The sequence below is a fragment of the Rhinopithecus roxellana genome, chromosome 15 (genome assembly GCF_007565055.1).
Source record: "Rhinopithecus roxellana isolate Shanxi Qingling chromosome 15, ASM756505v1, whole genome shotgun sequence".
Classification (NCBI taxonomy): domain Eukaryota; kingdom Metazoa; phylum Chordata; class Mammalia; order Primates; family Cercopithecidae; genus Rhinopithecus; species Rhinopithecus roxellana.
This window is the reverse complement of record NC_044563.1, coordinates 127,074,547-127,099,405: the sequence shown is the minus strand read 5'-3', so window position 1 is coordinate 127,099,405 and position 24,859 is coordinate 127,074,547. Positions and strand designations below refer to the sequence as shown.

The following is a 24,859-nucleotide window of genomic DNA, read 5'->3' as shown; positions in this document are numbered from 1 at the left end:
GGTGTCGCATGCCTGTAATCCCAGCTACTCAGGAGGCTGAGGCAGGAGAATCGCTTGAACCCGGGAGGCAGAGGTTGCAGTGAGCTGAGATCGCGCCACTGCACTTGAGTCTGGGTGACAGAGCAAGACTCTATCTCAAAAAATAAATAAATACATAAGTAAGTAGTAAATAAATAAAATAAAAACCTGTGCATACATGTTCATAGCAGCAATATTCATAATAGTCAGTGGAAACTCAAATGTCCATCAACTGATGAATGAATAAATAAAATGTGGTATGCTTCTGCAATGAAATATTATTTGGCAACAAAAAGAGTAAAGTACAGATACATGCAACGACCTGGATGCCTCTTGATTCTGCTAAGAAAAATAAGCTAGTCACAAAGGGCCACATATTGTATGATTCTATTTATAGGAAATGTCCAGAATAGGCAAATCAATAAAGAAGGAAAATAGATAAGTGGTTGCCTAGGGCAGAGGGACAAGCATGGGAGGGTAATGGCTAAGGAGTGTAAGGTATCTTCTTGCGCTAATGAAATGTTCTAAAATTGATTGTGATGGATGTACAACTTTGTGATATTCTAAAGCCATCAAATTGTAGTTTGGTTGAATTGTATATTACGTGAATGATGTCTCAAAGAAGCCGTTTAAAAAATTCGGTCAGCAGGCCAAGTGTGGTGGTTCATACCTGTAATCTCCGCACTTTGGGAGGCCAAGGCAGGGATATCACTTGAGCTCAGGAGTTCAAGACCAGTCTGGGCAACATGGCAAAACCCCATCTGTACAAAAAATATAAAAATTAGCTGGGTGTGGTGGTACGCACCTGTGGTCCCAGCTACTCAGAAGGCTGAGGTTGGAGAAGCACTTAAGCCTGGAAGACCAAGGCTGCAGTTAGTTGTGATCATGTCACTGCACTCCAGCCTGGGTGGCAAAGTCAGACTTTGTCTCAAAAAAAATTTTAATTAACAAATTAAATTAAATCAGTCAGGAGGTCAGACGTGGTGGCTCACGCCGATAAATCCAGCCCTTTGGGAGGCCAAGGCAGGAGGCTCCTTTGAGCCCAGGAGTTCAAAAACAGCCTGGGCAACATAGTGAGACCTTGTCTCTAAAAAAAAAAAAAAAAATCCCAGCATGGTAGCTCAGGTATGTAGTCCCAGCTACTGGGGAAGTTGAGGCAAGAAGGTGTCTTGAGCCCAGGAGGTTGAAGCTGCCATGAGCTGTAATCATGTGATATTGTTTGGCTGTGTCTCCACTCAAATCTCATCTTGAATTGTAGCTCCTATAATTCCCACGTGTTGTGGGAGGGACCTGGTGGGAGATAATTAAATCATGGGGGTGGTTCCCCCATACTGTTCTTGTGGTAGTGAATAAGTCTCACAAGATTTGATGGTTTTATAAGGGGAAACCCCTTTCGCTTTGTTCTCATTTCTCTCTTGTCTGCCACCATGTAAGATGTGCCTTTTGCCCTCCACCATGATTGTGAGGCCTACCCAAACACGTGGAACTGTGAGTCCATTGAATCTCTTTTTGCTTATAAATTACCCAGCTTCAGGTATGTCTTTATCGGCAGCATAAAAACAGACTAATACATCATGCCACTGCAAACAACAATAACAACAACACAAAAACCAACCAACCAGACCAAATTCACCCAGGGTAACTGTCTCCAGGATTCCTTCTGTGTCCAGAATAGGTATTTCCCTTCAGGGTCCCCATAGCAGACATTTTGAATGGACATATTAGGATCTTTAAAAAGTGTCTTGGAATTATCTTTTTATTTGCCTGCTCTTCCACTCAATTCTTAATTCCTTAAGGGCAGAAAACATGTCTTATTTTTGTAGCTAGCACATAGAAGGCACTCAAATAATTACTGAATGAACAGTGATTATAAATCTTCAGAACAATCGAACCCAGTGTAATCTTCAAAATAAAAATGTGAAGGAAAAAGTAGCATAGAATTTTTCAAAGCATAAAAATATGTATCATTCCAAAAGCATTAGGCAAAGATAACCATCTCATTTTCTAAGTATTACATCTTACTGAAATAACATATATGTATTATACACATGTTCCCCAGAATTATTCTTTAAAAAATGAGTGCTTTAAAAAGGTTAAAGCGGCCGGGCACGGTGGCTCAAGCCTGTAATCCCAGCACTTTGGGAGGCCGAGACGGGCGGATCACGAGGTCAGGAGATCCAGACCATCCTGGCTAACCCGGTGAAACCCCGTCTCTACTAAAAAATACAAAAAATTAGCTGGGCGAGGTGGCGGGTGCCTGTAGTCCCAGCTACTCGGGAGGCTGAGGCAGGAGAATGGCGTAAACCCGGGAGGCGGAGCTTGCAGTGAGCTGAGATCCGGCCACTGCACTCCAGCCTGGGCGACGGAGCGGGACTCCGTCTCAAAAAAAAAAAAAAAAAAGGTTAAAGCACTTAGCACAGTGGCTACCACGTAGTAAATGCTTGATATGGCTTGGCTCTGTGTCCCCACCTAAGTCTCATGCCAAATTGTAATTCTCAATGTTGGTAGAGGGGCCTGGTGGGAGGTGACTGGATCGTGGGAGTGGACTTCATAGCTGTTCTCATGACAGTGAGTTATCATGAGACCTGGTTGTTTAAAAGTGTGTAGCATTTCCCCCTTCGCTCTCTCTTCCTCCTGCTCCAGCCATGTGAGATGTGCCTGCTTCCCCTTTGCCTTCCTACCATGATTGTAAGTTTCCTGAGGTCCCCCCAGCCACGCTTCCTGTGGAACTGTGAAATGATTAAACCTCTTTTCTTTATAAATTACCCAGTCTCAGCTAGTTCTTTATAGCAATGTGAGAATGGACTAATATAGTGCTCAATAAATGTTAGCTAATATTAAAAGACAAAACAAATGCTAATTAGAATTGTCTCAGTGAACTTCTGGCATAATTCAGATGTAGGGAATGAAGTAGAATCATGGATGAGTTAGCTATAAAGCCAAAAAAAAAAAACCTCTCAAATATACTGTACTAGAATAGTCCTATACTAATATCGTAGCTGTGAATAGCCACAGCAAAGGGTGTGATCTAGAAAAGAATAACAATAAAGAACCAGTCTAACTTAGGCACTTATGGTAACAATAAACAAAAAAAGTGACCCTGCACATTTTTGAAACAAATATCATTATATAATAGTCAAAGTTGTGATTTATTTAAAACCAAGTCCATCTTTGCTTGGGAAATATACTGGTAATTCACTAAAATGATTAAAATTGACACATGGCTTCCAGGCATTCAGTTATGTTACACTATCTAATTCAGCCTTGATAATATCAGATGTTTTTGCCTACCAGTAACAGAAAACCCATGTCAAAACAGATTATTAACAAAAACAAGACATAATCAGACAGCCTGTAGGGAAACTCTAGAGTTGGCTAATTCAGCAGTTCATTGACCCATTAAGGACCTGAGATTATTGTCTTTGTGCTCAGCATATCATGGATGCCCTTTTCACGTTTTCAAAACGGCTACAGTAATCCAGGCATCCCATTCTCATGCTCCAACATCCAGAGCAAGGAAAAAAAAAATCTCTCTGTCTTTCTCTCTGAATCTTTTTGAAACCTTTTCTTAGTTTAGAAACTTTTTCTAGAAGCATCTCCAACAGACTTCCCTCCTGCCTCATTTGCCATAATTGAGTCATAGGCCTTTCAAGAATAATCTTGAAAATCAAGAAGAGGATTTCCCTGCTTGATTTGGACTAATCAAGATAGACCTCCTTTGGCTGGAGCTTGAGTTCAGTTCTCTGAAGCACATGGCTAGGAAGAATATGGTGTATACCTAAACCAATCGGGGGTAATGTTGGCAAGGCTGAAGGTGGTAAATAGCTGTTGGCTAGGCAGCCAACAGTGTCTGCTACACAGCCACAAAAATTGGCTGTAAACTTCTGACTAGATCACAGTATTTCAGACTATTAGGAAGTTGTTTTTTAAGAGAAAGCATTTTTGAACCTGTATAGATTTGCAATTTATATTGTCCTAGCTCCATACCCCTGCATCATTAAATTTTTTTTATTGTTAAGTTTCCATTTATTTATATTTTTTGTTTTACTTGGTATAGTCAATTTTTTTCATTTTAGTCATTCTAATAGAGGCACAGTGGTATCTCATTGTGATCTTTTTTTCCTTTATTTTGTTACATAGGTAAATGTGTGTCATGGGGGTTTGTTATAAAGATTATTTCATAACCCAGGTATTAAGCCTAGTATCCATTAGGTATTTTTCCTGATTCTCACCCTTCTCTCACCTTCCATCCTCCGATAGGCCCCAGTGTGTGTTGTTCCCCTCTATGTCATAAAAAAAATTTAGGCAATTGTTTCACGTAGAATATTTCAAAACCCTGGTCAGTCCCCAAACTGATTTCTGATTTTGCAAGAAATCAGAAATTAGCTGGAAGCTGCTAAAGAAAAAATAAGAGCTGTCAATAAACATTCATACCAGATCACCTACAGCAGTCCTGTTTATCAAGTGAATCAGAAGTTTTGTCCAGACCCACAGAAATGAAATGGAGGGTTGTTTTTTCTTTTGGGGGGGATTTTTTGTACAGTGGTATGTCTTTAAGCTAAATAATAGAACCACTTATTGATTGGTTATTAATTGTAATTCTAAAACTTAACTATTATGTAGTAGGTCATTGAATTGGATATTTCCTGGCCTTAGGTTAGTAGGTGTTTGCTCGATAATTTAGACCAGGGGTCCCCAACCCCTAGGCCATGGACTTGTACTGGCCTGTGGCCTATTAGGAAATAGGCTGCACAGCAGGAGGTGAGTGAAGCTGAGCTTCTCCTCCTGTCAGATCAGTGGTGGCATTACATTCTCATATGAGCATGAATCCTATTGTGAACCGCACATGTGAGAGATCTAGCTTGTGTACTCCTTATGAGAATCTAATGCTTGAATCATCCCGAAACCATCCCCTGCTCCCCCGGGGCCACGGGAAAAATTGTCTTCCACAAAACCAGTCCCTGCTGCCAAAAAGGTTGGGGGCCACTGATTTAGCCTATACCTCAGAGCTTGTTAGGTGATAATCACCAAGTCCTGCTTATTGCCCTTGTAAATCAGCTTAAGGCAATGCTTATCAATAGGAAAACGTCAAACAATATTAGGGTCACCATGTCTTCCCTGGTGATGTAATTAATTTTAGAGATGCAGTAAGGCCTTTTATGTAGCATTATCCAGAGTTCATTCAGATGTGTTCCAGTCCTTTAAACTGAGGGCTAAAACCAAAGAGGGCAGAGACAGAGTAACTAATATTCCTTGAACTCTGCCAGGGGCTTTTCCTGCCTCTTCTCCTTAATTTACTTCCTATAATAGCTCTGTACAACTCAGTAACCCATGTTATAAATGGAAAACCTGAAGACCAGAAAGGTTAAGCAACTTGCCTAAATTTATACCATTAGTAAATGGTGGAGCCAGTCATTCTGACTCTAAAATCCTTGGAGCCCTCTAAATCATAATCCAATCATAAATAGATCTGTGGTATCCGTACATTTATTTAAAAGTGTGTGGAATATTCAAACACAAGACAGTTATCTGTTGCTGAATGATATTTTATTAGCTTGATAATCTGGGCCTGCCCTTAGCATTAAGCTTCAGCACTAGTCACAAGACTTTGATTCACTGGCGGGGAAACTTTCTTGTTTTAAAAAATGCAATTCAAGAAAGGGCATCTATTTCTTGGGGGCTGCGGTGACAGCAGGCTTCTCTTCACGGGTGATGGGAATGGTGCGCTCAGGGCCAGAGACCTGTTTCCTTGGTCCATTCACAGTGAGGACCCCATCAGACGACAGGGATGAAGTAATGGTGAGAGGGTCCACATCAGCTGGGACCCGGTATTTCCTGTGGAACTCCCTGGAGATGAAACCATGTTCATCCTAACCCAAAAGAATGAGGAAAGAGGCAGAGAGATAAGAATATGAACTACTATCACCTGCCCAGAACTCAGGCATCCTGATTTCCCCTTAGGTGAGACCAAATGCCATGACAACATAGGAAAAATAAACAGTGCTTTGTTTCAGGGTTGCGGCTAAGATGAATTTACCTAGGTAGTCACTCCTACCAGTGAGAATCTGAGAAGTCTGAAACAGTGCAACACTTGTTTTTCAAACTCTGAGGCATAGATATGTTTAGGGGTATTTCCCAAAGGTTTAGATAATGTCGACTGGGCGTACAGAATTTGGAATCTCATTTAGAATCTGAGTCCCTGAGGAAGCCCTGAAATTGTCCTGAATCTTCAGGAATGTCCCCGAAGGTTCCAGAACAATAGGACTGCTGCTGGGGGGGGGGGGGAAATGACTCCATCCAAGGAGACTATGACCCAAACCTAAATCATATGAGCAAAATTGAAACAGCCTGAGGACATTACTAAGGATAAACTGTACTGGTTGACGCACAGGTCCTGAGCTATCGCTGAGCTATCGTTAATTGGTGAGAAGGAATTTTAAAGCCCTCTTACAAAGTCATGAGAAGCTGTTCCATTCGTCAGAATTCCCCCAAAGAGTAGATGACCTTAACCCATATGCCTGCTGACTCTCAAGCATGTAGCCAAACAGGCTCTCATTAGCTGATTTCCGCATGGGCTATAGGGGATTAAAGACTGAGCACAGCTCTGAAATTTAGACAAACCAAGTAGTTCAGCATTAAGATGGACTAAAGAAGAGACATGGATTCTTGCACAGCTAAAAGAGAATTCCCAACTCAAGTGCCTTTAGGGTACCTGTAGTTAACGTAATTATGCAAAGCAACTAGGTGTCTGACAGCCCTATACCTAAATCAGTGGTCCTCAACCTTGACTGTAGATTAGAATTACCTTAAAAAATGTTGATGCCTCGGTCCCACCCCTAAAAATTCTGATTTAATTGGTCTGGAGTATGCCTGAGCATTAGGTTTTTTGAAAGTTCCCCTGGTGATTCTAATGTGGCCAAGATTCAGAACCTCTGGCTTACAAGGGGCATCAACATCCCATCATCCCATCTAAGGCGATCCAATCAAACAAAGACCACATCTCTGGCCGTAACAACAGTAACAACAGCAATAGGTCTATCCCTAACTTAGTCTTCTAGACATTCATTTGTAACCCCTGATCTAGACTGTTATAGCTTGGGACTGGAATGTAGCGAGCCTCCAAAGCTGATAGCACTACCTAGACTATTACAGTATACACTGAATGAATGAGCAGAAAACAAAAACAAGAAACCAAGCTACATACCTGGCGCTCTTCATGTTTGCCATGCACCTCAATCACATCTCCCAGCACCTTAACTTTGAGTTCCTCTGGGGAGAAGTGCTTCACATCCAGGTTGACAGAGAACCTGTCCTTCTCCAGGCGCATCTAGAAATAGCAAGGTAAGGGAATGGGACAGGAGAAAGATGGCAAAAGTACTGATTATACTGGTGCTGTCTTATTCTGCGGAGTTGCTTTCTGTCCAGGTAATTCATCCTTCTCTTTTCTGCTTTAAAATATCCCCTTTTTAAATAAACATGGCTCTCTGCTTCAGGGAGCCACCACAGTGATACCTAAGGCTCATGGTGATCAGACCCAAACTTTATTTACAGGGACAGAGAAGAAGACAGATCACCCAGGGGACCAGTCGCAGGGATGGGTGCAGGCCTGGCATCTGCTGCCTCTCTGGCTCCAATGCCTGGCTTTGTGGTTTGTCTGTGAGACAAAGGCCTCTTCTTCTGGCTCAGGTCTCTTTGCCAGTTTTCCACCCACCCAATCTGGAATGTTCTGCTGGTCCTGCTTGTCCTTCCAAAGCCCTTGCCCAGTCAGCTCCTGTTTACTCACACTCAAATATTTTTAAACCAGAGTGTTATCTGTGACAGCTTCTGTCAACCTTATATGTTCACCCTGTTCTCTCACCCTCTTAGGATAAGTGGGGGTCCCTATATTGTTTCCTCATAAGGCTTGGTTGGACCCAGGCCAATGCCCTGTCACAGCCCTGAGAAACCCAGAAAATCACAGAAGAGGGAATAAAAAGGCAGAAGATACCCATGAGGGTGAACAGCTCAGGATGAGGCAGGGCTCTCTCCTGGCTCTGACACCTGAGATGGTAAAATTGGTCAAGAGTCCATGGTTCCATGGTGTTAGAAGAGATGAGCAAAGGAGTTTGAAGGCAGCTCTTTCCCTGCAGATTGTTATGAACCAAACCAGAAGGGGGTACCCTGCAGAGAAGTTAGGGGACGGAGGATGAACTTGACTGTGCATGAAAAAATGTCATAAATGGGATACAGAGGACCATCAAGTAGAAACAGGTGATGGGGGAGGGAGGCACCAGCAACCTCCTCATTTTTCTTCACATTTGGATACACATGTGCCTAAAATGGTTTAGGCAGGAAAGGAGAGGAAAATGGATGGAGAAGTTTACAGGAGGTTCCAGTAAGGACTCTCCCATCCTAGCAGTGGGGAGACTCACCTCTGAGAGTCCAGTGTCAAACCAGCTGGGTGCCCGCAGGAAGGAGGGTGGCCGAAGGTAGAAGGGGCTCAGGGAAGTAGACGTCGGGAAAAGATCAGACTCCAACAGGTGCTCTCCGAAGAACTGGTCAAAGAGGCGGCTGGGGGAGTGGAAAGGAAAAAAGGGGCGGCGGATCCAGGGGTGGTGGATGGCGATGTCCATGGTGGCTAGGTCAGTGTGGGGGGTCAGCTGGCTGGTCAGCTCCTTCAGCTGCAGCTACAGCCAGCCCCTTATATATGCAGTCTTGTGAAGCTTCTGGAATGGTGATGTCAGGGGTTTTATTATCCTAGCTCACCGCCGGTTCATGGAGACTTGTGATCGGGGATTTGGCAGTGTGACACATACCCAGTACTCACTGAGCTAAGAAAAGAGAAACACAAACACATCTGAGCCGGCCAGTAACTTGTCATGGTCTTGTTTCATTAGCTTTCTGTACACACCCAATGGCACCCACCCCCACCCCAGTTCTCTGAAGCTGGTACAGAGTCAGGAATCCCAAGCAGGCACGCAGGCGGGTGGGGGGGCAGGCGGTGGAGTGTGCCCCTCCTCCTCCTCCTCCTCCCAGTCCTGAATGCCAGGGGAATCAGGCCAGCAACTATCTTGGGCCTGGGCAGGGACTGGAATCTTCCTAGGCTGGGCCCCAGGGACATTAACTCTTTGTGAGTCCTTGGAAGAGCGCAGTGATGGTCAACATGTCAGTACCAGCCATCTGCCTCCTGCCCTGGATTGACCTGGGTTTAGGAGAGGACTCCGACATCTGGGCAGAAAGACCCCACTCCCTGAAAAAAGAGCAGAAAGATTGCTTGCATCTTTCATCCTATGTGGCTCTCAGAACATTAAATCCAGGAGTGCTTTAGGAATTGGGTGCACAGTGCCGGCCACCAAGGAGGAGAAAATGAGGTGTGGAAACGTGCAAACCGTTTGTGAGGGTCTCAGCGAGGCCTCTTCATGCCCCAGGCACCACCAGCTCCCCCTTCCCAGCTCGTTCCCAACCAGGACCCTCAGCTGTCCTCTCAGGCCCCCTGCGACAGCTGAAGAGTGTGCGGGGGAGGGGACTAGGGGTCCGGGCGGCGCTGGTCACACCCACGTTGCTCTCACTCAGGGCCCCCACTCCCCGCCCCTCCCCCCCAGAGGCTCGGCACTATTTTGGGTGGTGTCGACCCCGCCCCCACCTCCTATCGAGCCCTGGCTCTCCGGGCAGCTGGAGGGGTCGCGCTGCGCCTGTTGGGGCTGCACCTCGGACCAGGGCTCCCGCTGCATCTGCAGCCATGTCGGGCCGCTCAGTGCCACATGCCCACCCAGCCACCGCTGAGTACGAATTTGCCAACCCGAGCCGCCTGGGTGAGCAGCGCTTCGGAGAAGGTATGGCACAGACGCCACCCCCTTGCCTCCCACCCCCACCCCCTGAAATTCTGGGCTGACCTCCCAACGTTACTGGCCTGCACCCCACTCTGGGCTTAACTGATCTCCTGGGACCAGCCACCCCCCACCCCAGACTCCCCCCATCCCCTCCAAGCAGAGCTCTTTCCCATTCCTGCTGACCTCAAGACACACTTGGTGCTTGCAGTGCTGATACCTGCCCTTTGCCCGCCTGGGTGTGCCTCCTTGTCCCCCTTCTATCTACCCAGGCCATTTGGTGCCTCCTCCTCCCCCCGCTTCTCCTCCTCCTCACTTTCCTTTCCGTTCTCTGTTCTCTTTCCCCTCTTCCCAGCTACCTTCTCCTCCTAGCTACTGTGTGGCCTCCCTCCCGTTCCCTACTCCTCCTGACTCCCCTCTTGCTCTTCCCAATCCCTCCTCTCCAGATTTCCCATTTCGCCCCTGTGCCAGCCTCATCCTCCCTCATCCTGCCTCTTGCCTTCTCTCTGCCCCTTAGGCCTCCTGCCAGAAGAGATCCTGACCCCCACACTCTACCATGGCTACTATGTCCGGCCTCGGGCTGCCCCAGCTGGGGAGGGCAGCAGGGCAGGGGCCTCCGAGCTTAGGCTCAGTGAGGGCAAGTTCCAGGCATTTCTGGATGTGAGCCACTTTACCCCAGACGAGGTGACTGTGAGGACTGTGGATAACCTGCTGGAGGTGTCTGCCCGGCACCCCCAGCGCCTGGACCGCCACGGCTTCGTGTCCCGAGAGTTCTGCCGCACCTATGTCCTGCCTGCTGATGTCGACCCCTGGCGGGTCCGAGCTGCTCTCTCCCATGATGGCATCTTAAACCTGGAAGCGCCTCGGGGTGGCCGACATTTGGACACAGAGGTCAATGAGGTCTACATCTCCCTGCTCCCTGCGCCTCCTGATCCAGAGGAAGAGGAGGAGGCAGCCATAGTTGAGCCCTGATTGCCACAGACCGAGCACCCAGCAAATCCCTCTCTACCTCCCATGGTGATATGGGCAGCTGCCCACCACTCCAGAGGTAGCAGCATGGTCCACAATGTATGGAAAGGAAAGGTGCATGGTCCACAATGTATGGTTTGGTCCCATGGGACGTGTCATAGCCTTGGTTTAGTTTTGGGTGGAGCCGAATAAACCCAAATCTCAGGGCCTTGTTTGTGCTGCTCCCTATTCTGTGGCCGGGAAGCTGGGATGGGGAGGGAGGGAGGAGGTCACAACCAGCTAGACAAAAAGTTCCTCAGTTTGATGTGCCCAACGTCATAGGACCCTGAGCTCGCACTTGGATACTGAGATCACACCCGGAAGCTGACTCTGGCTCCAGATCAAATTCCTAGCCGTAATTTTCTCACAATGCAACAAAAGAGAGAGTGATCCTGGGAGGGAAAAGGGATATGCCATCCAAACAGCCCAGAGGGCACTGTCTGAACTGGTGATTAGAGACACAAAAACAAGGGTCTCCAGACTGTCTGGCCCTTTTTGGGTAGGGACTGGGAAAATGGTTTTTGGCTGATGAGAGTTGCCTAAAGCCCTGGAGTAAATACTTTGTTTTCATGTACTAAGGTCTGTCCACTGAAATGGTCACTGATTTTGAGAGCCTGAGTATGCATACACAGGGGCACAGACACAAAGCCTCTCCAATTATCATGGAACCCCATTACCTTCCCGTCCTCTGGGGGTATGGTGTACTCAGGAAAGCCTGAGGGTCTGTCCCCTCAGTTATTCTCTGCAATCAAGAGAACGTCCAGCTATGTGATTTGGGGGAGGTGTCCAAAATGACCTTCCTGCCTCCAAATACTTATTTTATTAGGCTGTGGTAGATACCTACAATTCTTCCATTAAAGTAGTTGTTTCTTGGCTGGGTGCAGCAGCTCACACCTGTAATCCCAGTACTTTGGGAGGCCGAGGCAGGAGGATCACTTGAGCCCAAGAGTAAGAGACCAGTCTGGGCAACAGAGTGAAACCTTTGTCTTTACAAAAAAATAAAAATTAGCCAGCCATGGTGGTGCATGCCTGTAGTCCCAGCTACTTGGGAGGCTGAGGTGGGAGGATGAGCTAGGGAGGTTGAAGCTGCAGTGAGTTGAGATTGCACCACTGCACTCCAGCCTGGGTGACATAGTGAGACCCTGCCTCAAAAAAATTAAATTGTATTAAATTAAGTGGTTGTTTCTTAACTTTTGGGAGTTATAGACCCTTCTGAAAATCTGACAAAAGCTATAGCTGCTCTTACCAGAAAAATACGTATGCTCCCAAATTTGGCAATACAATTTGAATAGGTTCCCACAACTCTTCAGACCCATTCATACATCCATCTTAGGGATCTGTGGACCTCCAGGATAACAGAACTCACTTGAGGAATTCAACTTCTGGTTGAAAGATTGCTGTCTACTGGCCGGGCGCAGTGGCACAAGCCTGTAATCCCAGCACTCTGGGAGGCCGAGACGGGTGGATCACGAGGTCAGGAGATCAAGACCATCCTGGCTAACACGGTGAAACCCCGTCTCTACTAAAAAATACAAAAAACTAGCCAGGTGAGGTGGCGGGCACCTGTAGTCTCAGCTACTCGGGAAGCTGAGGCAGGAGAATGGCGTGAACCCGGGAGGGGCAGAGCTTGCAGTGAGCTGAGATCCGGCCACTGCACTCCAGGCTGGGCGACAGAGCGAGACTCCGTCTCAAAAAAAAAAAGAAAGATTGCTGTCTATTGAAAATGAAAGCATGCCCCAGAGAAATAACATTTGATATATTTAATTGTTCATTCATTCATTCAATAAATATTTATCAAACCATGTAATACACCATGGGGGATATATATTGTAAATATAAAAACTATTAGCTTTTATTGTCAACTTTCTGGAATCTAGTTGAGAAGAAAAATAATAAGAAAAGGATTCCACTTAGACTTCAACCGGAATAACTTCACATTGATATGTTTTGTAACTGAGCTTTATTTAAGGGAAGGGGTTTCTCAGCTATAAAAAATTTGAAAACTTCTGATTTAGTCCAAATCCCCACTCCATTCAAATTCTTTTAAGGTTATTAATCAACTTATTCTGGGACATTCTGAATGACAGACAACTTAGAACTTCCCACGGTAGCCTGTTCCATGTTTTCTTTTCTTTTTTAGACAGGGTCTCATTCTGTTGCTCAGGCTGGAGTGCAGTGGCATGATCATGGCTCACTGCAGCCTCAATCTCCCTTGCTCAAGCAATCCTCCTGCCTCAGCCTCCTGAGTAGCTGGGACTACAGGTGTGTGCCACCACGCCTGGCTAATTTTTTACTTTTTCCAGAGACGAGATCTCGCTTTGTTGTCCAGGCTGGTCTTGAACTCCTGGACTCAAGCAGTCCTCTAGCCTTGGCCTGCCACAGTGCTGGGATTACAGATATGAGCCACTGTACCTGGCCCTCCATTTTCTTTTTGGTCTTAACGGACTTAACCATTATAAATTCCTTTGATTTTGTTGAATCAAAATCTGCATTTCAGTAACTTCTCTGAAAAACAAATGCAATGGTTTTTTCACTTGAAAATCCTTCTGATATTTAAAGATAACCATCCTGTCTTCCTGAGGCTTCCTTTTCCCAGCTAAACATGCCTAGGTTTTTTTTTTGTTTGTTTGTTTGTTTTTTGTTTGTTTTTTGTTTTTTTTTGAGGCAAGGTCTCTCTCTGTCACCCAGGCTGAATGTGCAGTGGTGTCATCTCCCCTCACTGCAACCTCCTCCTCCCTGGCTCAAGCAATCCTCTCACCACAACACCGGGCTAATTTTTTGTATTGTTTTCTAGAGACTGGGTTTCGCCATGTTGCCCAGGCTAGTCTTGAACTTCTGGCCTCAAGCAATCTGCCCACCTCGGCCTCCCAACATGTTGGGGTTACAGGCGTGAACCACGACACCTGGCCATGCCTTGTTCTTTCAACCATATCATATAGCACTTTCCGCATCACATATTACCCATTAACTTTATTTTGAACATACTGCCTTTTGATAACGTAACTTGAATTTCAACATCTAGGCCTAAAATTGTTATTCCAGTCATAGATTGACTGGTACAGACTTCAGTGGAATAATCAATATCCTTGTTTATCACTTCAGGCTTCTATTAATGCTGCTTTAGACATATCAGGTTTTCTGGCTACCACGATGGTCTATTGCTCTATGGATTTCTTTGGAGTTCCCTTAGGTGATTTCCTTTTCTTTTCTTCTTCTCCTTCTTTTTTTTTTTTAGAGACAGTCTCACTCTGTCGCCCAGGCTGGAGTGCAGTGGCATGATAACAGCTCACTGCACCCTCAACCTCTCTTGTTCAGTCCTCCCACCTCGCCTTCTGAGTAGCTGGGACTACAGGCACACATCACCACACCTGGCTAATTTTTCAGTTTTTATACTTTGTAGAGATGATGGGTTGTTGCTATATTGCCCAGGCTGATTGAACTCTTGGGCTCAAGTGATCCTCTTGCCTCAGTCTCCCAAAGCAGTGGGATTACAGGCATGAGCCAAGCCACTGTGTAAACCCAGCTGCTTAGGTGCTTTTTAAAACATTACAGAAGGGGTGGCTAAAAAGGAACCAGATTATGGGGGGCTTTGAGTGCCAGGCTAAGCAGTTTGAACTGTATCCTGTAGGTGATAGGAAATCATTAATGGCTTTTGAACTGGGAGGAGAAGGAGGGGGTAACAGAATGAAAAGGATACAGTTAATGGTAGAGTAGAATACAGAATGGATTGCACGGAAGAAGCATGGCCATGAAGTAGTGCAATGATTAGGGCACAAGAAAAGAAAGTAAAATGTGGGAACCAGGCGTGGTGGGAGGGTCACTTGAGGCCAGAACTTCAGGACCAGCAGGGGCAACATAGCAAGACCCTATCTTGGCCAGGTGTGGTGCCTCACACCTGTAATCCCAGCACTTTGGGAGGCTGAGATGGGAGGATTGCTTGAGGCCAGGAGTTCGAGACCAGCCTGGTCCACATAACAAGACCCCATCTCACATTAGTTAACAACAACAACAACAAAAAGACCCTGTCTCTAAAAAGATTTTTTTTTTCTTTTAATTAGCTAGGCACAGTGGTGTGAACCTGTAGTCCCAGCTACTCGAGACGCTGAGGCGCGAGAATCTCTTGAGCCTAGGAGTTTGAGGTTGCAGTGAGCTAGCCACTCAACTCCAGCCTGGGTGACAGATTGAGACCCTCTTTAAAAATTAAAGAAAGAAAATAATATGCTTTGTAATAACAACAACAACAATACCTAACTCTTACTGAGCGTGTCCCATATGCCAGGCCCTGCACTAGAGCTTTATTTTTCACCACAATCCTGTAAGATTGTCACTCTTACCCATGTTTCATAAGAGGAGTTCAAAGTCTAGGGTATTCTCTGTGGAGTGCAGAGCTGAGTGGTGGGCCCTGAACATCCACTTAAAGGACACACAAATAACCAGGCATCCAAGGAAAACACTAAAAATGGGGTGAGAGAACTGAAGACAAGAATGATGGGTTTCAACGGATTCTCCTAGAGCCCATATTTTCTAACTGGTGAGTGTGGGGTGAGTCAAATTTTGGGTTACTGGAAGGAGAAGTAGAGGTGAGGGGTAAGTGGAGAATCAGTAGCTCTGAACTGTGGATAGGGAAGTGAGTGGTTAAGAAGTGCTGAGGCCATCCCGATCATAGAATCATCTGATTTTATACCAGAAAGGGGATTAGATTCAGTTTTTTTATTTCACAGCCCCGGAAACTTAGACCCTATAAAGGTTAAGTGATTTGCCCACATAGATTTCAAAGATCTAGGGAGGTTATATGAGGAACTCATTTTCCCAAACTTAAGTTTCCAAGAGACTCCAGTATCCCAACCCAGATTCTGGACAAAGATAATATGAAACTGGTACTGCCGGGCGCGGTGGCTCAAGCCTGTAATCCCAGCACTTTGGGAGGCCGAGACAGGCGGATCACGAGGTCAGGAAATCGAGACCATCCTGGCTAACACGGTGAAACCCCGTCTCTACTAAAAAGTACTAGCCGGGCGAGGTGACCGGCGCCTGTAGTCCCAGCTACTCGGGAGGCTGAGGCAGGAGAATGGCGTAAACCTGGGAGGCGGAGCTTGCAGTGAGCTATGATCTGGCCACTGCACTCCAGCCTGGGCGACAGAGCGGGACTCCGTCTCAAAAAAAAAAGAAAAGAAAAGAAAAGAAAAAGAAACTGGTACCAATTGCCACGAAAGTGAAACTCAGTTAAACCAGAGTGGTGCTGAGCAAACTATTACATTAGGCACTCATCTATTATAGAGGATATATTTCAAAGACAGAGGGATGTAATGGAGAAGCATTTCCTAAGAACCGAGAGCCCTTTTCTATCTCAGGTTTCTTTTTATTGAAGCTTGAAGCTCAAGTTCATGGCTTCATCAAAAAACGCTTCAAATCCTGAAGTTGAGATAGCTGTCACCTGGAGCCCCTGTGTTGTTCTATCCTTTGCCTGGGAACACAGTCACCTGGGAATCATTCCAGCAGGTGGCTTCAAAAGTCCAACCTGCTAGGTTGAAATCTGACACTGACACAGACTCCGGGAGCTGCGGCGGAAAGCTCAACCAGGAACCCGGAAATGCACAAGCCTCTTGATGCATAAAAACAGCTGGGCTCCCTTGGAGACAGAGCGCCATGGGAAACCGAGTCTGCTGCGGAGGAAGCTGGTGAGTAGGGTGGAAGGGCAGAGGGGAACATCTATCTCTATTGGTGGATGTAGAGCCCCCGAAAATCAGAGCACCTGGAGATAGTTGTCTGCCAGCCTCCCACTGCCACCTTCCTTTGCCTGGTACCTCCTTGTTCCAACACCAGAGCAGCACCTCCTTTCAGGAGACCTTAGAAAACAGAGCCAAGTGGCCGGGCGCGGTGGCTCACGCCTGTAATCCCAGCACTTTGGGAGGCCAAGGCGGGCGGATCACGAGGTCAGGAGATCGAGACCATCCTAGCCAAAATGGTGAAACCCCGTCTCTACTAAAAATACAAAAATTAGCTGGGCGTGGTGGCGCGTGCCTGTAGTCCCAGCTACTCAGGAGGCTGAGGCAGGAGAATCGCTTGAACCCGGAAGGCAGAGGTTGCAGTGAGCCGAGATCGCGCCACTGCACTCCAGCCTGGACAGAGGGAGACTGTCTCAAAAACAACAACAACAACAACAACAAACAGAGCCAAGCTAGCTGTCTGCAGAATGGCCAGAGCAGGGCAGGAATATTGAACCGGCATTGTTTTTCTGTGTCCTCTTCCTCCCTTTTCCCTTCTCTCCCTTTCTTCCCCAGATGAGAGCAATAATTGTAGCATTTGAGAGCTTTCTATGTGCCAGGCATTTTACAGTCTCATTTAATTTTCCAGTACTTTATAGGGTAAATGGTTTTGCCCCTCCTCCTATTTTACAGTCAGCTGAGAAACTGAAGCTCAGAGAAGTTAACTAACTTGCCTAAGGTCACATGGCTGGTAAACAAGTAAACCAAGATTCCAACTGAGGCCCACCTGACTTCAAAGGCCACCTTTTGAACCCCTGCATAATATTGCCTCTCAGACCAAGCAAGTCAACTTTGAAACAATGTTAATTTAAAAGGGCAGAAGTGCCGGGCGCGGTGGCTCACGCCTGTGATCCCAGCACTTTGGGAGGCCAAGGCGGGCGGATCACAAGGTCAGGAGATTGAGACCATCCTGGCTAACACAGTGAAACCCCATCTCTACTGAAAATACAAAAAATTAGCTGGGCATGGTGGCGGGTGCCTGTAGTCCAAGCTACTTGGGAGGCTGAGGCAGGAGAATCACTTGAACCCAGGAGGTGGAGCTTGCAGTGAGCCGAGATCACACCACTGCACTCCAGCCTGGGTGACAGAGCAAGACTCCAGAAATTAAAATAAAATAAAATAAAATAAAAAGTAAAGCTCAACAAAGGGCAGAAGTGGTCGGATGCGGTGACTCACACCTGTAATTGTAGCACTTTGGGAGGCTGAAGCAGGTGGATGACTTGAGGCCAGAAGTTCAAGACCAGCCTGGACAACATGGCAAAACACCATCTCTACTAAAAATAAAAAAAAATTAGCCAGGCATGGTGGCACATGCCTGTAATCTGAGCTACTCGAGAAGCTCAGGCATGAGAATCCCTTAAGCTTGGGAGACAGAGGTTGCAGTGAGCCAAGATTGTGCCACTGCAGTCCAGACTGGGCAACAGAGCGAGACTATGTCTCAAAAAAAAAAAAAAAAAAAGGAGTTTGAGACCAGCCTGGGCAACATAGGGGTGGTCCCATCTCTACAAAAAAAATTAAAAATTAGCTAGGTGTGGCCAGGCACAGTGGCTCACGCCTATAATCCCAGCACTTTGTGAGGCCAAGGCAGGCAGATCACCTGAGGCCAAGAGTTTCAGACCAGCCTGACCAACATGGAGAAACTCCGTCTCTACTAAAAATACAAAAAATTAGCCGGGCATGGTGGCACATGCCTGTAATTCCAGCTACTTGGGAGGCTGAGGCAGGAGAATCGCTTGAACCCTGGAGGCAGAGATTGCAGTGAGCTGAGATCGCACCACTGCACTCCAGCCTGGGAAATGAGAGCAAAACTTCGTCTAAAAAAAAAAAAAAAATTAGCTAGGTGTGGTGGTGCATGCTTGTAATCCCAGGTACTTGGGAGGCTGAGGCAGGAGGATCATCTGAGCCCTGGGGGTCGAGGCTACAATGAACCATGATCACACCACTGCTCTCCAGTCTGGGTGACAGAGAGACCCTGTCTCAAAAATGAAAATAAAAATAAAAGGGCAGAAGTAGGAAAAAGAAGAATATCCATGGAATATCTGAGTATGACTTTCACACTTATTTACTATGTGACCATAGGTAATAAGTCCCTTAATTTCTCTGTATTCATCCTCACACGTAAAATATAGATAATACATCCTACATTGTGTAGATCACAGGCTTATTTTGAAGAGCAAAGGATATGCTGTATGTTAGAACCTCATAATAAATTATCTGTGGCCCTGTTACTGTTCTTTCCCAGAATTTTCATCACTGCCATGCCATAAATTCCTGGTCCTGGTTTTATCCTGTCTACTGCCTTCCATGCTTGGGGCAGATCTTGAGGATGTCATGTTATAAATAAAGCATCATTATATGTCGATAGACAAGTGAAGTGCATTGGAAAACACATAGCTTTTGGAGTAGTACATTGGATTCAAGTCCTGCCCTACTGCTCATTCATTTATCCATTCATTTATTAAACAATGTTTATTGGACATGTACTACAGGCACAGTGATAGACACAGAAGACATAGTAATAAAAGGACATTTGGTCCCTGCCTTGTTGAGTAAGAAATACCCTGAAGGTCCAACATTTGGTAACTGTATAAATACGTGGCATATCCAATTAATGGAAAATATGTAGCCACTTCATAAAGAATGTTGGAAGAACACCTAATATCATGGAAAATTTTACTCTTTATTGAGTTAGTAAAAAAGGGCGTTAGTTGACCCATCTGTAAAATGGGAACAAAAATATGTGTTTCCCGGAATGTCGGGATTGAAAAAATAAAGCACCCTTTAAACTCTGAGATGCCTTATAGACACAGGACATCCAGAAGCACAGAAAAGCTTCCAGAGAAGGGGATGTAACAGCTTCTTTTACTCTGTCTCTTCCCAAGTGTTATTCTTTTTTCATTACTGGTTAGTTCTCTGATGGTGATAGTCATTAGTGGTCAGCTTTTACTGATGCTTATTATATGCTAGGAATCATGCTAAGTATTTTATATTTCCTGTTTTATTTAATCCTTACAATAATACCATGAGGTCTGAATTCTATTATCACACTCATTTTTTTTTTTTTGAAACAGAGTCTCGCTTTATCACCCAGTCTGGAGTGCAGTGGCACAATCTTGGCTCACTGCAACCTTAGCCTCCGAGGTTTAAGCGATTCTCGTGCCTCAGTCTCCCTAGTAGCTGGGATTACAGGCGCGCCACCATGCCCAGCTAATTTTTGTATTTTTAGTGGAGACGGGGTTTCACCTGTTGGCCAGGCTGGTCTTGAACTCCTGACCTCAAATGATCGCTTGCCTTGGTTTCCCAAAGTGTTGGCATTACAGGTGTGAGCCACCTCACCCGGCCTATCATACTCATTTTATTAATAAGAAAACAGAAGCCCAGAGAGGTTAAAAATTTGCTGAAGGTCTCACAGCTAGTCTGAGCTCATCAGTCTGACTCCAGAGTCCATTCTAGAGACACTATACCAAACAGTCCAACCAAAATCTTTTTTTCCTCTTAAAATACTAGTAGGATTGAATAAAACTTTGTTCTCTATTTTTTGTTATCTCAATAAACCTCCAGAGGCTTAAAGATATTATGGCAATTGAAGATATTTTTATTTTAAAATATTCTTTGTTGTTATTGTTTCTGATTACAAAGGTAATAATCATTCACTGCAGAAAATTTAACTTCTGCAAAGAGCAGAAAATAAAAAGCAACCATAAATATAAGCACCCAGAGATGATGGGAACATTTTAGTGTATTTCCATATATTTTTTAAATGTGCACAGTTTTTATTCCAAAACGTATCTTTTTACTAACTTAATAAAGAGTAAAATTTTCCATGATGTTTGGTGTTCTTCCAACATTCTTTATGACATGGCTACATATATTCCATTAATTGGATATGCCATGTATTTAGTCAGTTACCAAATCATGGACCTTCAGAGTATTTCCTATTTTTTGCAATTTAAATAATGTTATAATGAATATCCATATTTGTACATGTATAATTATTTCTCAGGATATGGAATTGCTAACATCAGAGGGCATACACATTTATGTTTAAGGCTTTTTAGACTTATTGCCAGTTGCATTCTAGGAGGATTGCACAAATTTTTATTCCTATTACTACTGTAGAAGAATGCCCACTTAGTATCCTTCAATCTAAAAATAAAATCCCATCACCTGTGAATCTAAATGAATACTCACTCCATTTGGGTTGTGTCCTGGCATTGCACAATATCTAACTTGAGGCTCTGTTCACTAACATTGGATAGCCCTAGTCTATGTCTTTTAGGATTAATATTTTCTCTATCCATTTAAATAAAAATAAGTAGGTAAAGAGTAGTAACAAGTGGTAAAGAATTAGAAGATTATCTCGTTCTTAGGATAAGGCTGACTGAGCAGCGGTAACATAAAGCAAGAGCTAAAGTGGCAGAAGAAGTAGAAAAACACAGAAGTAGTTTTTCTTCTGAACCACCGGTAGAGTTTGGCTGGAGACTCAACTGCTGTCAACTGAGCAAGCTGTAGCAAAACCAAAAGTCACATCAAAACAGAAACCTCTGTCAAATGTGTGTGGAAAAATCCTGACTTTTTCCCCCACAGTAGTCCTCATGATTTGGACGTCAGTCTTCTCTCTCTCACCCTCTCCAATTAGCAAAGAAGGAAACTTCCCAGGAGATGAGAGATCAGACAGACAAACAGGGTTGGCTCTAGCAAGAGTTGGAAATATACTAGCAAGAAAGCAAGAAAAAGAATCCGGAGTAAGCCCCAAACTATTTAGCCCATTTCCTCAGACAGTGTTGTCTCTCTGGCATCAAATAGTTAACAATCACGTAGACACACGGGCGCCATTGGGGACCCTAGGGGCTCAGAAATAAATATAAGAGGTCTGCCCTACAGTGAGGGCAGGATAGCTGAGTCACTCACCAAATTCAGTGCTCCCTGTTCTGTAGACAAAGTTCTCTAAAGGATGCTAAAGGTTAAACATCTCTCACTTTCTCTGTTAATTGAAAACAAGGACAAGGAAGCAGGGAGGGAGGTCACTTGTTAAGAAAGGGCCTTAAGGGGCTGTAATTAGTTAGCCCTGGTTGTGGCAGCTTCCAGGGTTCCCAGAATAAAAGTCCCAGATTGGCAAAGACCCCAGGAAAAAAAAAAGCACTGAAGAAGAGGCAAGAGGGTCTCTGGATCCAAGAATATTCCATCATTTGGCAGGTTTCCCTCACCCTCTGCTGGGAATTAGCCTGTTAGACAATCCCAGAATAGCTCTCAAGCCAGATACATCCCTGGCATGTAGTGCCTGGTTGCCTGAGGCTGTATTTTGGGTCTGGTTATGTCAGTTGTACTACTCCACCTTCCAGAAGCATCCATGTGGGAGAGGTGTGGTACCCTTGACTAATGCTTTGAACCTGGCTCAGGGTGAATCTTTGTTAGAGGGAGGTAGGGGAAGGTCATCAGAATGTTAAGGAGACCACAGAGCAAATGATGATGGAGGGAGGGCAGAGGCCAGGGCTTCTTGCACATGGGTGATCTGTTTTTCCTATCACAGGAGCTGCCCATCAACTTTCCAGAAGAAAAAGAAAACAGGTAACTTTGGAGCTGGGGGAAGAATCTGGGGGAGGCAAATTAGAGAAGGCAATAGAACTGCCATCTTTGGAAAGGGCAGAAGGGTAGAAAAGGAATGAAAGGATAAAGGGAGACAGCACACCAAAGAGAAAAGAGAATCCAGGTTGCTGTGTTGAAGACTAGCTCTGAACCTCTGGATCTTATTCTTTCCATTATTTCAGAGTGGCAGGGTTGGTTGCTCATTCTTTCATTCATCTAGCAAATATTTACTCAGCACTTATATTGCATGTGAGGTCCTGTGTGGGTCCCAAGGAGGCAGAGAGGCACAAGAGGAAAGACACATGATCTCAGCTCTGGAAGAGCTGAAAATCAAATTTAAGAGATAAATTCATATAAACAAACAGTTATAATATCATCTACTGGTGCTATAACAGATGTGCACTTACGCTGTGGGAGAATGAGAGAAGACACTGATGTCAAAATGTCAAAGAAATAACTGGGCGTAGTGGCTCAACGTCTGTAATCCCAGCACTTTGGGAGGCCAAGGCGGGTGAATCACTTTAGGTCAGGAGTTTGGGACCAGCCTGGCCAACATGGTGAAACCCCATCTCTACTAAAAAGAGAAAAATTAGCGGGGCATGGTGGTGTGTGCCTGTAGTACCAGCTACTTGGGAGGCCGAGGCACGAGAATTGTTTGAACCCACGAGGTGGAGGTTGCAGTGAGTCGAGATCGTGCCACTGCACTCCAGCCTAGGCAACAGAGCAAGACTCTGTCTCTAAATAAATAAATAAAAGCAAAGTTCATAAGTCAGCAGAGGAGGGAGAAGACGGTGTTTTAGGCAGATAAATCAGTTCATGAAAAAAAAGAAAAGAGAGACTGAGTTGATTCAAAGTGACTGATTGGTGTAGCTAAGCACCTACCATCTTGCATTGTAAGTCTGTTTACTTATTTTTATTTGTCTTTCCTAGCAGGCTGTAAGCCCCCTGAGGTAGAGGAAACAGCTTACTCATCCTTCTACCACCAGAACATGGCACAGAGCCTGGCACATAATGGGTTCTCATGTTGAACTGTGTTAGGGGCTAGTGAAAAATGACGATGGAAGATAATATGGCCAGATTGTGAAAGGGCCAGATTGTAAACCCTGCTAAGGAGTTTGGATTTAGGACTAGTAGACATGAAAGAAGTGAGAATGGAGGCAGGGAGATTAGATGGAAGCCTGCCATGATAGTTTAATAGTGAGTTGAAAAGGCAGTCTCAACAGAGACAGGGAAGAGAGAATGAATTTAAGTGGGATTTCTTCCCCTCAGGAAGCCAAGCAAGACGGACACTGAAGCCACAGCCACGACAGCTGCAGCAGAATGGCCCAAAGGTAATGACAGGCCTCTGTCCCTTCTCCGGGGCTGCTCGGACATGGGATCCCAGGAGCCAGCTCTTTTGCCCTGCAACAGACACATTTCAGTCACCTGTAGAATTCGCTGGCTCTGTCTGTCCTCCTCTGCCCCTCAAAGGAGCAAAGCGAAGGGACATCAGTCGACCTGCCCCTGCATTGGAGGTGAGGGGCAAAACCAAGCCATGAATCTCCTTTAATGCTATCCATTCCTCGCAGGGCCATGAAACAACAGGACACACGTATGAGCGGGTGTTACAGCAGCAAGGGTCTCAAGAGAGGAGTCCAGGCCTCATGTGGGAAGACAGCAACTTACATTATGCTGACATTCAAGTGTGCAGCCGTCCCCATTCCTGGAAAGTGAAACAAGTGCATTTAGAAGACGCTACGGAGTATGCGACCCTTCGCTTCCCCCAGGCCACACCTCGCTATGACAGCAAGAACGGGACCCTGGTGTGAGCCTTGGGGAGGAAGGCCCAGTCCATCGTTAACCACTCCTCCTGTGGGGGAGAATCTACTGCTTTGGGGAATTGGGTGGCAACCCAGGGATGTTGGCCACGTTTTAAGCTTAAAGAACTCCAAAGCCCCTGGAATTGTGAGCGTCCCAGTTTCTCCCCTGGCCTCTTACTTGCCACTGTTAGGTTGGAGTTATAGTTGGTTTAGCTATGGGTGGATAGCTAAACTTAGCTAGCCACATGAGGTCATGAGGTTAGGTGGAGTGTGCAGGGAGGTATGTCTTCGACCTCACCATTGTTGCTCCTGCTCTTGAAAAGTGCAGAAAGAGCAGGTAAAAAGTTAGCACGTGGGCTGATCTTGTCGGACTTTAATTAATGGTATCCTTTTTCACACACCTTAAATTCCAATGCTGAAGGGGAGGTGCTCTGGAAAAGCATTCTGAGCTTTTACATTCAGACACCAGGGCTGGCTTGGGCTGAGTCAGGTTCCAGACCTTAACAGACAAATGGGGGAAGGGGGCTGAGGCGTGGAGGAAGCGCTCTCCAACCATGGCCTACAGGACCTCAAGACACTGATAACCGACAGCGCAGCGAGGCCCGGAAACTTCCCTCGGGAGGACTGTTGGCTCTCGCAGGTGCGGGGCCGCTAGGATCAATAAATGGCCTGAGAAACATGCCTGGCGCGTTTTCTGGGGCGGGGCCCCAAGGCGCCTAGCGAGGACAGCGCATCCCGCCCAGTTTTAAGGGCGGTTCGAAAGTCCAGCCAGTAGAGAGGCCTTCCGGCCCCACCCCCAGGCCACGGTTGGAGGCGGAGCTGGAGGGGGTGGGGTTTGGGAGAAACAGGGGGCGGGCTACCATTGGCAGAGAGCGCA

At 45.7% G+C, this 24,859-nt stretch overlaps 3 protein-coding genes across 5 annotated transcripts; 2 read left to right on the top strand and 1 right to left on the bottom strand.

Moving 5' to 3' along the window:
- Positions 1–5,546: 5,546 nt before the first annotated feature.
- Positions 5,547–21,541, bottom strand: CRYAB (crystallin alpha B). 3 transcript variants are annotated; one of them, XM_010382343.2, is made up of 4 exons: positions 21,509–21,541; positions 8,430–8,828; positions 7,223–7,345; positions 5,547–5,888 (listed from the first exon to the last, which is right to left on the bottom strand). In XM_010382343.2, the coding sequence occupies exons 2-4, from the start codon at positions 8,628–8,630 to the stop codon at positions 5,685–5,687; spliced, it is 528 nt and encodes a 175-aa protein (XP_010380645.1). In that variant the 5' UTR covers positions 8,631–8,828; positions 21,509–21,541; the 3' UTR covers positions 5,547–5,684. The 3 variants fall into 3 exon arrangements, with proteins under 3 accessions (XP_010380645.1, XP_010380644.1, XP_030774328.1); XM_010382342.2 differs by lacking the exon at positions 21,509–21,541 and adding an exon at positions 10,011–10,248; XM_030918468.1 differs by lacking the exons at positions 8,430–8,828; positions 21,509–21,541 and adding an exon at positions 7,568–8,241.
- On the top strand, positions 9,150–11,001 carry HSPB2 (heat shock protein family B (small) member 2). Its single transcript, XM_010382341.2, has 2 exons — positions 9,150–9,830; positions 10,342–11,001. Exons 1-2 carry the CDS (start codon positions 9,737–9,739, stop codon positions 10,794–10,796), a joined length of 549 nt encoding a protein of 182 aa, XP_010380643.1. The 5' UTR covers positions 9,150–9,736; the 3' UTR covers positions 10,797–11,001.
- On the top strand, positions 16,105–24,661 carry C15H11orf52 (chromosome 15 C11orf52 homolog). The gene is made up of 4 exons (XM_010382340.2): positions 16,105–16,510; positions 22,128–22,165; positions 23,453–23,514; positions 23,752–24,661. Exons 1-4 carry the CDS (start codon positions 16,479–16,481, stop codon positions 23,989–23,991), a joined length of 372 nt encoding a protein of 123 aa, XP_010380642.2. The 5' UTR covers positions 16,105–16,478; the 3' UTR covers positions 23,992–24,661.
- Positions 24,662–24,859: the final 198 nt, after the last annotated feature.

What these genes read in the sequence shown, in the direction of transcription:
- CRYAB (XM_010382343.2), bottom strand. Translation starts at nt 8,630, where the DNA reads ATGGACATCGCCATCCACCACCCCTGGATCCGCCGCCCCTTTTTTCCT. An exon ending in TTGACACTGGACTCTCAGAG is followed by an intron (nt 7,346 to 8,429) that starts GTGAGTCTCCCC and finishes TGCTATTTCTAG; the next exon opens with ATGCGCCTGGAGAAGGACAG. An exon ending in GCAAACATGAAGAGCGCCAG is followed by an intron (nt 5,889 to 7,222) that starts GTATGTAGCTTG and finishes CTTTTGGGTTAG; the next exon opens with GATGAACATGGTTTCATCTC.
- HSPB2 (XM_010382341.2), top strand. Translation starts at nt 9,737, where the DNA reads ATGTCGGGCCGCTCAGTGCCACATGCCCACCCAGCCACCGCTGAGTAC. An exon ending in TGAGCAGCGCTTCGGAGAAG is followed by an intron (nt 9,831 to 10,341) that starts GTATGGCACAGA and finishes TCTGCCCCTTAG; the next exon opens with GCCTCCTGCCAGAAGAGATC.
- C15H11orf52 (XM_010382340.2), top strand. Translation starts at nt 16,479, where the DNA reads ATGGGAAACCGAGTCTGCTGCGGAGGAAGCTG. An exon ending in GTCTGCTGCGGAGGAAGCTG is followed by an intron (nt 16,511 to 22,127) that starts GTGAGTAGGGTG and finishes TTCCTATCACAG; the next exon opens with GAGCTGCCCATCAACTTTCC. An exon ending in TGCAGCAGAATGGCCCAAAG is followed by an intron (nt 23,515 to 23,751) that starts GTAATGACAGGC and finishes CATTCCTCGCAG; the next exon opens with GGCCATGAAACAACAGGACA.